A 16,956-nucleotide genomic window follows, 5' to 3' on the forward strand; every position below is an offset into this window, starting at 1 on the left:
TGTTCAAAAGTAATACAGCTGGGTGAAAAACTGTAGCCAAAACCATCATGTGTACCTAAGAAATAGTTATAAGAAAAAATACTGGCAAACTAATTCAAGAATACTAAATGCTTTATCAATTTGCCGCTTGGTAGTTGGATCTTGCAAAGGCTGCTTTGACCTGTGACCATGCCTTCTGTTTGTTCCAGGTACAGTAACTCAGAATGATGCTTTGTAGCAAGTCTGTCAGATGAATGAAACAATATTCATTTTAGAGACTCACATTTTTGACTAGCTGTTCAAACACTGAATTTTAGGATAAGCAAACACTTTGAGCTCAATTGAAGTTAATGAGCAGCCACTCCTGAGTTTGCTTCAGATTCCTTGCTTTTCCCACTTGAACTTTTAAAGATGTCTTATAATTAATCTCTTTAATGTATTTTAATTTATCTGTTTTATATATTTTTATTAAAAAACCCCAATTCTCTCTGGACTCCTGTGCTATGCATATTGAGCTGTTGATTAGAGCCTTCTAGATATTAGAACCATTTATTTGGGCTTGTCTTAACTGAAGGCTTGTTGCATAATAAATACCTTTGTAGATACTAGTTGATGTCCTTTTGTCCTTTAAAATGATGTAGCTAATTATTTTGTAATTGCTACTTCAGATTTTGCTGGAATGTTTATTCTGGGATGTAGATATTTGCAATTTACTTGCTTGTCTATCCTGAGCTCTAGGATAAGCTGCAATTTTTTTCAGTTTGGAAAAAAAAGCAGTTTGGAACTGCCTAATTTTGCCAGCTATATTTATGGCAGTATAATTTGTTAAGTCATCTTGAGTTTAAAATATAGTGTAATGTGACAAACTTTTTAAACACATGCTTAGAAAAGGGTGTGGGGGAGGTAATTGAAGAAATGAATTATCATTTTTTTGGGACTGAGATTCTAATGCAAATCTTGTGGGAAGGGTTGTGTTGGTTGCTGGGGTTTGTGAGGATTTTTTTGTGTGTGGGGTTTTTTTTTTAGATTCTTTGGGGGGTTGCTGTTTTGTTTTATTTTATTTTCTGTTGTTGTTGTTATTACTTCCTTGTATCCCAAAACAGCCTTTAAAATCACATTTGCCTATGCAGTTTTTCTGAAATACTTGATTTGCCGTGTTTTTTAACTGCCTGTTTTGGAAGGAGATGCTCAAGTCCCACCACTGGTGTTCAAGGAGGACAAAGGGCCCTGCTGGCTGCTGAGGATGAGGGCAGGAGGTTCAGCATGGTGGCTCAAGCCATCAGTGGAGCCTTGTCCCGGCCGCGGGCAGCTGTCCCCGACGTGCGCAAAAAGCAGAAACTCGCAGGGGTTAGTTAGCAGGCGCTTCCCTGCTCGTGGAGAGGAGCATCTCAGCTACAACTTGCCTTCACGTTTCTCACAGTATCTCTTAAGTTTTCCTCCCAAAGAACACTTTGGGAAGAGGAGTCTCTGGGGTACTGAGGATGAGTCCTTGGTGGGATTTGTGCCCATAGCAACGCGCAGGGGCAGCTGCGAGGCTGCAGAGCCGCTCTGCTCAGCCCTCTGCGGTGCTGCTTCTCGGCACACTGACCTAGAATGCTGCCCTAGATCTGCTGCAGAGGATTTCTTTAGTTTTCCCCTTCTAGCTTGTCAGAAACCCCCTCAGGATGGCAGGTAGTTGCGATGTGATAAATTAGCTGCTAATTAGTTTTCTTCTAGAAACATTATGTCTTACCTTTTAAATATTTTTTCTTCCCTTCACATCTTGACACTTTGCTTTCTCTTAAACATCATAATGCTAATTAATCTCCTTAATTCATCTATTTGTGTAAATACAGATCCTTTAGGTTAGTTTGTTGCTTTCTATTAAATTTTAGCTTTGTACAACTGTAAACCAACAAGTTCATTGCCCACTAGGAGTTGCAGACTTTTGCATGCATTGTCTCTTCATCACCAATTTTTTTGTTTGTTGAAGTGCTTTTGTTGTGATAAATTGCAACACTGAGGCTTTCATGCACAGTAATTACTATCAAATCTTTTCATACTGAAATCTGTCAAGTATGAAATGGTGACTGTATTTTATTTTGGCCTCTGCCTAAATAAGAGACATGAATACTGTTTTGAAAGAGGAAGGGTCGCTGGTGCCTAGTCAGAAGGGGCATTCACCTTTGAAATGGTCAATGTAATCCAGAAAGCAGAACAATCTGCTCCTTGTTTAATGGCTTACATGGAATGATCCTTCTGGTCTTAGTCCCATTCTCATAGAACAAATGATAATATTATTAAAAAAAAAAACAACAAACAAACCAAAACAAAACAAGACCCAAAACTTCCCAGACAGCATTAACACTTGCTGTTTTTCTTTGGGGCAAAAAGTCTGAGAAGCCAAAACTAAAACTCTTTTTTTCCAGCATTTCTGAATTTGGCACCTCTCTCGTTTCTTTTCTGATTTAAGGTCCTTTGCAGTTTCCTTTATGGCAGCAGTTAACCTTCTGTCTGAATAAATACCAAAATCCATCTGTGTGAGAGCTGTAGGCTTGTGTTAACATTATTGGGTGTCACTTCAGAATGACAGTCTTAGAGTTTCTTAGATTATGGTAGATTCATCCAGCATTTCAGCTGCACTTGCCTAGTGTGGATTATCTGTATTCTGCTTTTTCATGAAAGCAGGTCCTGGAGCCATCTCTGATTTGATGGACCACTTAGATTCTCAGAAGAATTCTGTCCTGAAAATATGCTGGTATAACAAATCTGTTGGCACTGAGTGTTTACAGTTGCCTCTCTAGGCAAATGTTCTATTGAAAGGGTACTAACAATATTTAAGAATATGTATGTTCCCAAAAGATTTCCCACATAATTGTTCCATTTCTCACAGGTGAAATATTTTAACATTTCTTCCCTGTCTCAGTTTTCTAACTTCTCTGGTGCTAGCTTTCTTTTGCCTACATTGGAGTGTTTAAAAACCTCCTTCTTATAAGCATCTATCATTCTCTCTCCTGCAGAGCCTTTCTGCAACTTCTTCAGATTCCTCAATTCTTCCACTTCCTTTTGTGATTTCTTCCAAATCTCTCCACCTCGGCTCACCTGAGACCAAGGTTTAGAAGAACTTGCATTAATAATTTACAAAATTTACTCTGTCTTGGAGTATTTTCCCTTTACAACAGACATAGTCTGGTTTTCACAGAAGTCATTGAAGTTTAATGACCCTTGATTCTCATTGGCCACACAAAGGTCAGTTTGCAGACATGTCACCAACCTCTTAGCAAGAGGGAAAGTACTTGTGAGATAACCTGGGCAAGGATAGACAGATACTCTAAACTGTGGCAGTTGATTTATTGAATATTTAAAGTCTGATTAAATTATTTTAGCAAGTTCTATTCCAGCATCTTACGTAAAATTTGGGTTTGAAAGATTTTCTTACATATAACTACCTTGATTACAAAGCAGACATTTGAAAACATCACTGTATATTGAGAATAAATGCAAGTATTTTACTGGGGCTCTTAAAATCTAGAGGTATGCAAAACTCAAATTTTAACACACATGGTTTCACTTGGTCATTGTATTGTATCCAGCATAATTTTCCATACTATAACCACTTATGTTTTGTCCTATTTCTATCAAAGCCCTGCAAGTGTAAAATACTGAAGTCTGAAAAGGTTGTTTTTAAAACAGGCATAAAGAAATAAAGTAAAAGCATTGTTTGTCAGGAGGTAGATTATTTCTTGGGTATAATAATGTAGAATAAGATTGATATGCTGTGTTGAATGCAGAGTTTGTGCAGTAGCATTTCACAGTTAACTAAATATATCATGAGTGCAATGCTTTATTCTCAGGGTGAAATCTGAAATTTTGAGCTGGAAACAAAATCTCTAGCTGCTTAGTTGTCTGTCAGAATATGTCTTTCAGATTTAGAATGTGATTTTGGAGCTGCTTATAGGAATTTTACTTATAGTGGAGAAGTTTACCATGAAGCGTTGACCTTTCCTTGGACCAAAGAAAACTGTTTTGAGCTTCTGATGTCCTAAATTTGGTCCAAGTTAACTTGTTTGACATAGGGAAGAGACAAATATCACTTAATTACTAAGTGTCACTAAATGTTAAGCATATAAAGTAATGAAAATCATAATTACAGTTTCTGATGTAATGAAGCCAGACACTTGGCAGACTTTTTCATTCTTAGTTAATTTTTCTTTTTTTTTTTGGCCAAAAAATATAATTTTAAGGATGTGCTGAATGTTAAGATAAATTTGGTTGCACAATGTTTACTTAAAATTGTTGCTCTAAAATAAATAACTGTTGTTTTCCTCTTTACTTTTAACAAGAACATAATTGAAGTTTGTTCTAACATACTTCTGTGCAAAAGTAAGATTAAATTCTCCTGCATTGTGAGAGTATAATTTGGGGGGGGGGGGGGGGGGGGGAGGAGAGGGAGATTTTTATAATTATGTGTATATTTTCAACTAGGATTTCTGCATCATGTGGCTGGTCTTTTTAATGCCTTCTAATCACAACATTTATGATAACACTGACCAGATGTAAATCAGTAGTTAAGGAAAAATAATTACTGAAGGAATTCTAGATCAATTAGACAGGGTCTAAAAGCACATGATTTGTCATTAGTACTTTTTAATGGTGTGCTCATAAATATTTTTCTGTTTTCAGAGACAATGGATCCTTTTGTATTTGAGGCTTTGTCAAAATCAAGGGGGGAGGGGGAAGAAGTATCAACTTTGCAAAGAAGGTGATTTGCATACTATTACCTCTTATTCTTTGCTTTCTGTCATTTTTTAAGCTTGCTGTGACCTACTTTAGAGTCTTATGATGAGATTAGGAATTTCAGTGAATTCCCTGTTGCAGGATACAGTAGTTTCAGCACTTGTGTTTATGTTACCACTTTGTTTTACTGGGAATAATACAGTTTCTCATCACAAGCCTCTGATGAATTCGTTGATACCTTTCCCTTGATTTTATTTTGATTTTCCTTGATGTTTTGATTCTCTTTAGTTGTTTTGATTCTTGGTTTTTTGCTTGTTGTTGTTTGAGGGTTGTTTTTTGTAATTTTTAATTGTTCATTATGTAAGAGAATATTGTCTAGTTTTCATGGTTTTAAGTTCCTAACTTTTATCAGACAAAATATAGCAGCTACAGGTTTTGTCCTCTCAGTGCCAGCCTTATGAATTCCAGGACAAGTTCAACTGGAAACATTTGTCCTGTGCCAAAATGTTGTAGGTCATTGCCAGAATATTCTTCTTGTCACCGCAGCTTTGTCAAAGTCTGGTAGTTATTTTTATTTTTGTCATTTTAGGTACACTGTAAATACAAGAAGAGTAAAATCTACGTATATGAACTATAGCCACTCTGGCATTTGGGTATTTGTGACTGTATGGCAAAGTGTAATGCCTTGCAGAGATGCCAAAATTACTCTGACAGAACTTTCTTGATAACGAATTTAAGATTAGATACTTTTGTGTGATAAGTAGGCAGGAGTTAATGAGCCTGCTGAGAAATGGGTGCAGTATATTTATATATGGATGCATTGTAGTGTATTTTGTGTTTGCACTCAATCCTAAGGGTTCCTTTCAAGCTAAGTGATTCTGTGACTCTAATAGTGGCTATTTTGCCACTGGTGCTGCTATTTCAAGCTACTTCAGTAGGAATCAGAATATATGATTCTACATGGGTCATGTCTTGTAGTTTATGAATAATACATAATTTTGAAAAGCATAAATTTTTTGTTCCTTTTCATCAGCAATTCTGTAGTTAAAAAGAAAAATTAAGTATGAAGTGCTAAATTGCAAAAGCTTCCAAAGGTGGAAAGCAGGGTTTTAATAAGGGAGGAAACAAAACTGGAGAGTTTTTTCTCATTTATTACTACCCTAAATTAATGAGGAATAAGAGAAAATAAGTCAGTCTGAACTGTTCCAGTTTTTGCTCTGCTGTACTTTGGGTTGGCTTTTGTATTGCTAAAATCAGAGACCTTTTCTTTTTCAATAATTTTGGAACATATTAGATATATTTTAAGAATTGCTGAAGGAGAAAAACCTACCCCAAACTAGAAAACTCAGAGCACCCTTGATCTGTCATCAAATTCCACTTCCTAGTCCTAGCCAGACAAGTTTAAATAGGGCTAACTTTGATGAAATAAGGTCAACTCTGAATATTTCATGTAAATCCCTTGACCTGATGGAGTACGTTCAAAACTGAACAGTTTGGGCAAAGCAAGTTGGAGGGTTAAATGGTTAAGATGGTATTTTAGTCTTTGGCAGGTACTTGCCCTACATTACAATAATTCCATTGATCAGTTTAGTGTTTGTAGTGGTGACCAGTCTTCACACCTAAAGTCACATCCTTTCTGTGTCCCAGGTACTACTGTGCTGCTTTTACAAAGGCACAAATTAAAGATGTCTTCAGTTTAGTTTAATTCTAATTTGTCCATCACTACTTGATCACTCTATGTGCCAGTGTTGGTGGTTTTTTCAGTCCTTAAAATGACAAAGGGAGGGTAAGGAATTGAAACAGTAAAATAGGAATGATAGAGTTAAGATGAAAATAAACTTTCAGAAAAGGTGAAACATTGGTAGGGGTATTCCCAAATAAAATCCATAGTGTGTCTTCTCACTTCTAATACCACTGAAATGCAAAGGCTGCAAATTTCAAAACATGTACTTGAGCAAGAATATTCTGTTTTGGCTCACTTGACATCTCCCATCCTTTTTGGAGACTGAAAACATTAAATAATCTAATTTCCATGCATTTTAGAAAACAAATGCATGAGGTTTTTTTAGGAAAAAAAACCCCACACTTCAGTGATTTTGCTCATATTTAATTTCCTTTCTGTGACACCTCTGTAGTTTATATGCCAGCCTTCAAGGATTAGGTAGGATTATGTTGGTCACATAATGATATCTCTTTCTGGCAAAACAAGTAACCAAATAACCAATGACTGTAATTATCACAGCCATTAACATTACTGCTGGCTGGAAATAATGAATTCAGTCTGAGCCCAGCAGTGCTGGCTGACCTTTCAAGCAATCCTACTGAAGTGGAAAAGGAGTTCCTTTTAATTTGGATGGTAATTTTAGAGTTAATAAATAGCATATTTTTAATAACTGAGTTGAAATTGTCTAAGGAAGTTAAAAGCAAGTGGCAAGCCTTGATGTGCCTCTTACTTTCCTTTTCCTCCTCAAGTTTAACTGTGTACTGTGCTGCAAATCCCTTTCTTCTCTTTTTACTCCTGCTTTCTTTCTGCAAGGAAAAATGACATTTTTCTTTGCTTTGGTTCTTTCAATTTGCTATAAGTAAAAGTAAGCCCATTGCAGGCTAGGTCTATTGTTGATTATTTACACATCTGTAATTGTTTTAATTAATGAGTGGTATTATGATGTGGAACAAATCCAACTGCTGAATCAAATCCAAGCAGTGTTTGTTCATGTATAGTGCTCCAGGGATTCAATATGTCATAGAATCACAGAATGTTAAGGATTGGAATGGACCTTAAAGATCAGGACCCATGGATGAATGTCCTTGGGTCCCATGAACTTGTGCGCAGTCTAGATGACTCTATCTGTCTGTCTGTCTGTCTGTCTATCTATCTATCTATCTCTCTATCTATCTCTTGACTAGAATTCAGAGTTCTTGGCCAAAAGATTTTTTGAGAGAGGGGAAGAGAATAATGACAAAATGCTGAATCATACAGTTGTTCTAAGGTCAGCTATGACTAAGGAAAGGTACTGTTTTTAAATATGTTTGTGCTTAACCATATTCAGTTTCACCATTTGGTTTCCCTCTCAGCAAATGATTTTTTTTTCAGTGCCTTTGAAAGTCTTTTCTTTAAAAAGAAGAATTCTCTGTATAGTAGACATGCCGCATAATGTTCATCTTATCAGTCCTAAGGGCTTGTTTCACTCACTTTTAAAAACAACCTCACAGTCTACTGTTTGTCTAATTTGCTGATGTTCAACACATGTTTTGCTACTGAAGCTGAAGTTGAGATCAGGAACTGCTTGGTGGAGTACAAACACTGAAAGACTCTCAAGCTGAATCAAGACACGTCTGCATGAGTTTCATATTCTTGTTTCAGAAGGTCTTTTCAAGCATGGGAAAAAATACGGTTTTGTCTTACGCTTACTTTAGCTTCTGGATAAATCCCATGAGGTCTATGTTATTCTATTTGGAGGCTAATAATTGTAGGAAGAACCCCAAAGTATTTATGAAAATTAATGCTTTTAAATCAGTGTATTAATTCTGTCAGGTGTGTGTGATGTGATGTGGTGTGATGGCTCTCTGTGGCCAAGTGTAGCCCTGGAGCTGCAGTTTCTTTGCTGTCCCTCCCTGGGAATGGTTCCTCCTAGGGAGCTCTGCACTTCCTTGCTGAAGGTCTTGCCTTGACTTTTCATGTTCCTTCATTCCCTGCCTTGTCCATGCCACATTCAAGTGAAGTTTAGCAGTCTCTTTTTCTTTAACTCTGTGAGTTTTGTAGCTTGATTCAGTGCAAAACAAGCATGTGGCATCTGGTTTAATGGTGTGGGCAGTGGCCAAGTGGATAGATTGCAAATCCTCTTAATTTGTGTTAGCTTATTTCAGCATTGTTCCTCACCTGCTGGCAGACACTGCATTGACACAAAAATCTTTTTACTTGTCTTTGCCAATTTTAGTTAGGTACAAAAGAGAGTTTTTAAGTTTCAGGAAAGAGTCCTGTATGTTCTTTCAAGTGGAGAAGGGTTGAAAAATGCCTTAATACTTAAAGACTTGAAGTTCCTGTTCTGGTTTGCCTGGCACTGCCCAGCTGCTTGTCAAAACCATGATTAGTTTCACTCAGGAAGTATTTTATGGTTCCAGATGATAGTATGTGTCTCACAGTACTAATTTCTTAGAACAACATCATTGTTTTTCATGTTTTTCTGCACTTGTGGTATCTGAATGTATTCCTAGACTTCTGTGCCAAATCTAGAGGAAGGTTAGAACTGTTGCACTAGCAGGGATTTTTAGCGACTCTTCCAAGATGTTAAAACCAAAGGAACTATCTTGTCTCTTGAAATACTCTTACAAAAAAAACCAAAAAAACCAAAACAAAACAAAAACAAACAAACAAAAAACAAAAACCCAAAAAAACAAAACCAAAACCAAACCAAACAAAAAAAAAAAAAAAAAAAAAAAAAAAAAGAAAAAAGTTCAGATGAATCAGTGAATCATAATATAAACCTTTAAAGAAGACTGTTGGCTCATATACTTCTTTCCCCCATAGCATCAAACAGAATTGCCCCCTTGTCAGCAATCTTCATTTTCTTAATTGGTTGCATATACTTTTCAGATACATTTTTCTCGTGTTCTTTTGTGCATTTATAAACAGTTGCCAGCTGAACCTAAACTCTCTTCACCCTTAATTTTGGAATAATAGGTACTATTCTTAAGCAAGAATGAGCAGAAAATAAAGGTTCTGACTTTCCAAGAAGACCCTACACTTGGATTTTTGAAAGCACACTGTGCCACAGAAACTCTGTTAAAATACATCCAGGTAGTACTTTTGGAGCTTTGAGTAAGGAAAAAAGTGTATGCACTTGTTACATTTCTATTTGGTCTCACATTTTAAAATAATTGTAGGATTTCTTTAAATATCCCTGAAGTTTTAACTTTACAGAGATTATGGATTAGTGATGAAACCCTGCAGGGCTAAATACATTGAATTCTGCTGGCTCAGATGTTGAAATCAGGCTGAAAAGTGCAGTGGTTATTTCCAACCATTAAACCTAATAAACCAGCTTAAAGCCAGAGTGGGATGTTTAAACTTGCATTCAGCTGTCTCTGAGGATTTTCACAGGAGGAAGTAGTTTTTCTTTACTAGTCCTGATAGCTGTGTTCCAGTGTATTTGAAATGCACCTTTCAATTACACTGGATCAAGAAAGTTCTGCCTCATTTAAGATAAAAAAAGCATATGCCAGGGTACTTGTAAGTGATTTGTAATTGTCTTCCTTAGTTGCACTTAACTCCTCACCTTGTGAAATTTTCCTTTCTCTAAGGAGATTTTCTGATATTTTTAACTATAGAGAATTGCCTGATCTGTGGGACAGGCTACAGAAACTCACAATTCCAGTTTATTTTTTGTGTTAGCTAAATTGCACAATTTGCATATTGCGTAAGTTGATAAGGTTTTTGTTTCATTTCTGTAAAATACCATATAGCAATAAATTTTGAAATGCAGCAAAAAATCATATTTAATAAGTGTTCTTGGAAGTAGCAATGTGGTTAAGGCTCGTAGGTTAGAAAAGCAGAATAATTTATTTAGTTATAAAGTGCCATAGAGAACATTGCATGAAGGCTAAAATCAAAGTAAACAGAAGTCTTATTGGTAAAGAGAAAGTACTTGAAATACATTTATAATTATATGATTGAATATCAGAGAAATGCTGCTTAGCAGAAGACTAAAACTCGTCTGAAATACAATACCAGACAAGCTGAAGAACAATGCCATTGAAAATTGCAGGCTGTGTTGATTTTTTGTATGATTTGTGTTTGGTTTTGTGTGTGTGTTTGAATTTTCTAGTGTGTTTGGTGTTGGTTTTATTGAATTGCCTTCCATTGATGGCAGGTCAAATACAGAATTAAACCCTGCTCTTCCAAAGGAAATACAAGACAGAGTACAATACATGGGAAGTGTTTCATCTCTATGGTCAACTGACAGACCTGCCTTTGTTGTGGAGGAAGGGTGTCCTGTCTCTTGTATTAGTGAAGAAAATTTATGCTCTGCTTTTCTTGGCTTTCTGGAATGCCATTTATGACTTGAATGGGAGCAAACAGTGCAATTTTAAGAGGAAGCCAGTCTCATTTACCAAAGTCTTTGATAGCAAGCACATGGAGTTTTTGAGCTACTGCACTGTTGTCTACCCATGTTCCTCTTGGGTGCCTCTTATAGTTGTGAAGAGTAATTCTTGCAGCTGTCTTTTTTTTTTTTTTTTTTTTGCAGTCCATAAGACTACAAGTCTTCTGAGCATGAGTTTGCATGGTGCTACTTAAAGTTTATCTCGGGCTCCGAAACTGTGTTCCCTGAGTTCAGAGAAGCATGTTGTGTTATGATTCTTTTGGGGAGGAAAGAGAAGAACAGCGAAATGTGAAGTTATTAGACTTTGCACCATACCCACTGCTCTGACATTATTATTCAGCATTCAGTTGTAAGCACATACTCTTGTATTCGAGGCCTTCTTGGAAATAATTGTCATCCTATTATTCTGTAAAAATTTCACTGTTTTCTGGAAGGTAACTCCTGTGTTTATAATCATGTGAGGCTTTTAATTTTCTGCTTCAGTTTCTGCTGGCTTTGTGACTGTAGCCAGCAAACCCTCTGGCAGATACAAAATTACACCATGGATCTGTATTTGAAACAATGTACAACTTCATGTCTCTCAAGTTTTTGGAGGTTTTGGTGGGCTTTAATGAAGTACAAAATGTACCGAAGAGTTGCTATGTGATCTGGCATTTGCAGTTTTGTTGGCTTTGGTAGGCCTCAGATGATGTACTTGTGTTGTGGATACATCACAGAATCACAGAATCATTTTGGTTGGAAAAGAGGTCTAAGATTATCAAGTCCAACCTTTGATCAATCACCCTCCTGTGAACTAGATCAGAGCAGAAAGTGCTATGTCCAGCAATCTCTTGAATACCTCTAGGTGTGGTGACTCCAACATCTCCCTGGGCAGTCTTTTTCAATGTTTAACAACCCTTTCTGTGAAGAAATTCCTCTTGAATTGTAACCTGAACCTCCCCTGATACAGCTTGTGCCTATGTTCTCTCATCATCCCTTCTTTATCATAGCTGACACTTACAGGAAGTTAGAAAACCCCTTGCTGGTTTATTTGATTTTGCTCAGAAAATGTTTCCCCAGAGGCTATGAATGAAACATAAATACTTTTCTAAGTAAATAGTTGTAACTATTTTCCTTGATCATGATATTAATAATGAAGGCAATCCCTTAACAAAGTTTAAAAATTATTAAAACTTTGGAAGTACTTAGTCTTAATAAAAGGCATTGTTATTTTTAGCTAAAACAGGTTGTTCTTACAGATAATGTCATCTGAACATAACCTACTTTTTTCACTTACTCCTTTCTACTAGCTGGATTTTTAAGTTATTGCTGTTTCCAAGTGATAAAAGAAAATGCACATTTAATCCTTTCTGTTTAACATGGCAGTTTTAATGCATTGATACTGCATCTCTGGCTCTACCGTAAAGAATTAATGTCAGACCAACTGGTTGAACTGGCTGCAGACTTGTTCCTTTATCATAATTTGATTAAATGCATGAAGACTACACCTGTTTGTATGGAGTCCACCTTGCCTTCTTCCATGATGTCTCTGGTGGGTTTTACATTGACATTTCTTCTCTGTAAAGGACATTCCTGACCAAGTTAATGGGAAGAGTTGTGTCATTTATTCATAAACTCTTAAGTTGTACTAGATTTTCTGGACTTGTAAAGAATGTTTTGTTTTATTTTCTTTTTACTTTTAAATTCCTTCTTCCAGAACTAATGCATATCAAAAAAACGCTCTTAGCAGAGACAAGACATAAAAATATATCAAGCAGGATTTCAAGGAATATAAAGGGCTTAACTAGATATTTGATAGAAGAAAGAAAACAATGTAATCTCATACCTGCAAGGACATGGACGCTGGTGGTGCATGCTGAATTATTGCAGTTTTGGTGTTCTAGATGGACAGCTATTCTCAACAGCAAATAGGTATCATCATCCCTTGTTACTTTTAGTGCTCTGTTTTAATATATAGTCATAATACTTAAGGTACCCAAAGCAAAGAGTGAACAAAATCGTTTGCAGGTAGTGGGAGAGCTGATCAAGCTGTCATAAAAGAGATTATAATATGTCTGCCTGTAGCTGAGATGCAGGATGAAGAGAGCTTGACATGCATTCAGACATTCACACAAAACTGATTATCTGTGTTAGAATTGTCCTATGGTTTTTGGCAGGTTGTAATCAGGGATTTGAAAGTGATTACAAAGCTGAATTCAAATGTTGAGCCAGGCACAGGAGAGAATACAATCTGCTGCAGCTCCATGTCCTTTGTGTATTTCAGACTTGGTATTTGCCTTAATCTGTACAGGTAGACAGTGCTATTAGCAGTAGGAATTCCAGATTTTTGTTTTACAGGCAACTGAAGACTAGTTTTCTATATCTATTCTACTTTCTACAGTTTTTTCAATTTTTTGGACATTGATGCAAACTTTTTTGATTATTTTTTATGTGTCTCAACATATCTTCATGAATAGCTGTTCAATAAATATCTGTGTTAGGAAAATTCCATGCAAGCTCTCATCTCTTAAGAAAACTGACTGCTGCATGTGACCAGCACTTGAGATAATCAGAAGTCACACTGAGCTGTCATTATCTGTACTATGCATTTGATCCTTTTAATTGTGGTGCACACAGACAAGAAAACTCACATCCTTTTATTTCAGTACAAATTTGAAAGTGTTCATCTTCGGTAATCTGCATGGGATTTAAGGATCACTTCTGTTGTTGGAACTAACATTTATATATTGTGTTTATTGAAGTGAGATTAAATCGATTCCCCACCCCGCTCCCTCTCTCTTTTCTGTCTCTGTCTTATTAGCTTGTTGCTGGTTTGCAGCAAGCCTCCTGGGGTGGCTGTAGGCAGCACAATGCATTATGAACAGATGCCCGAATTAACTCATGTGTTAGAAGCACAAGCATGTAGCTGTGCTACCGTTCTGCTCCATCCAGATCAATTCATTTGCAGGCAAAGCTCGGTGCACATGATGGCCTTTTACAGTCAGCTCTGGCCATTTGGCATTAGGAAAGCTGCATGCCTCTGTGTTTCTGCTGCTAGTAATATTCTGCCTGTTTTGAAACCTGAAAAGGTTCTTCAGCTTCTTTTGAAGAGGAAAAGGCTTCATCCTGAAGAAAGTACAGCAGAGAGGCTGACAAGAGATTTCATATTCAAACTTTCCCACAAGAACAAGTGCACAATAAATTGCACTGTGAAATGAAGACTTTTTTTTGCATGAGCATACTTAAACTGGAAAGCTTACTGTGAGTTTGTGCACACTGACATTATGATGCATATAAATTCTAGTTAGGAAAATTCATAGAAGAAAAAGACATCCATGGTTGTTAAACACAGAAATGCCATGTCTGGCTCAGGAGACTCCTGTGCCACAAAATGCTGAGTTGTACTACTGGATGCCTGCATTGCTTGCCAGTGGCCAACAGCTTCAGACATGAACTTACAAACAGTGTGCTCAGGAGAGCTGCTGACGGATTTTTATTCTTTTTGAATAATGGCTGTCGTGAAGATGATGTTGCACTTTCTGCGGCTGCTCACAGTGCCAGATGTTGTTGAATTCACTATGCATAAGGCCATATCAAAGGATAGTTTTTATATTTCTGCAAAAAGACCACTGAATCCTCAAAGGTAATATATACATGTCATAGCTCATCAAAAAACTAAAAATCTGCATAAAAGCAAGTTCAGTTTTCTGTCATCAAGTTAAAATACAATATTGAATGTTTTTACCAATATAAAAACTTCATCATTTTAGAAACATCCCAATTTCATTTGTTACAGATTTTTTTTCAACTGTTGAACAGAAGCAAAACCCCTTGAAACAGTTGTTCCCGAAAGTCTCAATCTCTTAAGAGAAAGGCACTTTTAAGTCCAGAATAAAAACTTTAAAAATTGCTTTTGCTACCAAGAGGACCTGATTTCAATATAGCAGATAATATCTGGAATCAATAATAGCTTCTGGCCATCTGTTAGGAGGAAAAGAACAATAGTGAGTGTCTGCCTCATTAGGCTTATATGCAGATGTCCAGTTATTTCAGGCATAGAAATTTTAAGAATATAACCCCAAGCAAAACTTTGAAGTGGGGCAACCACCCCTGTTGCCAGGAATCAATTCCTTCTCTAGCAGAGCATCTTGTTCTCTGTCAAAGCCAGTCCCTCTGACACAGTGTTCCCACCCTCCAAATCAGATTATCTAGTGTGTACTTACTGCATTTCTGTGTGCTTTGTGTGCCACCTCTCTTAATTGGGGCATCATGACTTAGGGCATTGAACTAGAGTCTATTTTTTACTCAAGTATTTTGCATGTGGAATATGGCCAAGAAATAATTAATTATTAAAGTAATTTTTGGTCTTCTACCTTGTGGCAGTCATATTTTCTAGAAAAATCCCATCACCCAGGATTTCTCTCCTGGGAAGCAGAGAAGCCTCAGAGAAAAAGGAAAACAGTATTATCCCATTTGCTTCTCCTGTGTTTTGCTGCTTTGGAATGTGGTTGGAGATTGTGTACCTAACAGGTGATTTTTTCATTGGTTTCATGTGGATTGTTTTGACTCAATGGCCAATCAGGCTCAAGCTGTGTCGGACTCTGAAGAGAGAGTCACGAGTTTTTCATTCTTATTTTTTATCCTTTCTGTATTCTTTAGTATTGTTTAGTGTAGTATTCTTTAATATATTTTAGTATCATAAAATAATAAATTAGCGTTCTAAGAACATGGAGTCAGATTCATAATTTCCTTCCTTCGTCTGGGAACCCCGCAAATACAATGCATCACATCTTTTCCCCACTCTTTTCTTCAGCTGAAGGACTGTTTTTTATTATGTGAAACCCAAATATGATTTTGTCAAACATTTTTGAACATCGAGCAGTTGCTATAGATATGACTTCTTTTCATCCCTTTTTGTGTGGGGGTGTATGTCCTTCCACACAACCCAGAACTGAATGTAATGTGTGTCTCCTTTTGTGGTGTTGACCTTAATTCTACCTTGTGATGAGGGTATCTTGAGCACCATGTCATGTCTGCACCCTTTGTGGGGAGACATTTTCATCTCGTAAATATAAAGTAAAGCCAGCCTTGAAACCAGCTTGCTCTGGGTGTCTCAAATCCTCTTCATAATGCTAACTTGAAGGTAAGGCTTGTATACACTAATTGCAAGCAGAAAAATATCTTGTTTTAGTTTTTAGAACAGCAATGCTATCAACACTCTGAGCAGAAGCTGCACCAAAACCCCTCCTTAGTTTAGGCTTTAGTTAGGATCTTGGGCTTGGACAGACCTTTTCACTCACCAGGCACTTTAATATATAAAACTGTCCAACAGTGAGCACATCCAACCAGAGATTTTGAATGAGAGCACAAAGATGAATTTTGTTTTGAGAAGCTGAACTTAGGACCAAACCAAAACTGAAGTTGCTTTAATATTGCATGTCACTATAGTTCTCGCTGTATGATTTCACCTTCTGTAATAGATTAGGTTTTTTGTATCCCATGCTGTTGTCTGTTTTATTCTCTAAGCACCTTTTGGCAGACAGAAAATATTAATAATGCCAGCTGGCTGCAGTATTTGAACACAGCTTCTAAAACATTTCTGAGGACATATCCTGCTACAGACTTTTATTGTGGAGTTCCATGTTTCTCCTGTGGCCGAGAGGTGATTGAAGAGGACATAAATCACTGCTCCTGTGCTTGAAAAGGACATTTATATGACCTTCAGCTACTACAATGACAAAAAATATATCTGGATGTGGTTTTGATACATAGCTTCCTGGGGATATGCATGTGACTGTCCATCTGCAGAGACTGCAGGTATTGGTAAATGATCCGTACTCTGAGTAGATTTTTCTTCTCTTGTCCATCTCCCTTTTCAAGGTCTCTGGTACACACTTGCAATGAAGGTAGAAAAAGTGATAGTCACAACAGCTGTGGTTGTTAGAAGAATTAAAATGGGACATATATGATGCATATGGTTCAGTGAATGCTGTATATAAAAAAAGTCCGGTTCTGTGAGCATGATAAATATGTACTACTTCTAAGTTAGGCTGGGAACATCTTAAGCCATGGTCACTGCAGAGTGGTTAATTATATACTTACTGCTACTAGAAGAAAGAATTAAGGAGCATCTGCTTTTGCAGAGCAATGTGGTCACTGGAGAAAAGGGTGAGATATTTAG

The 16,956-nt window shown here is 36.8% G+C and overlaps 1 protein-coding gene across 1 annotated transcript in view; it reads left to right on the forward strand.

Moving 5' to 3' along the window:
- The first annotated feature begins 1,222 nt into the window (after nt 1–1,222).
- The window catches only part of DOCK4 (dedicator of cytokinesis 4), a 161,470-nt gene continuing 145,736 nt past the window's right edge, over nt 1,223–16,956 (forward strand). Inside the window, exons 1-2 of the mRNA XM_041421047.1 lie at nt 1,223–1,544; nt 16,548–16,592. Of these exons, the coding sequence (XP_041276981.1) occupies nt 1,223–1,544; nt 16,548–16,592 (367 nt within the window). The remainder of the gene's footprint in view (nt 1,545–16,547; nt 16,593–16,956) is intronic.

The sequence above is a fragment of the Onychostruthus taczanowskii genome, unplaced genomic scaffold (assembly GCF_017590055.1).
Source record: "Onychostruthus taczanowskii isolate IOZ18803 unplaced genomic scaffold, ASM1759005v1 scaffold68, whole genome shotgun sequence".
In the NCBI taxonomy this organism is placed as follows: Eukaryota; Metazoa; Chordata; class Aves; order Passeriformes; family Passeridae; genus Onychostruthus; species Onychostruthus taczanowskii.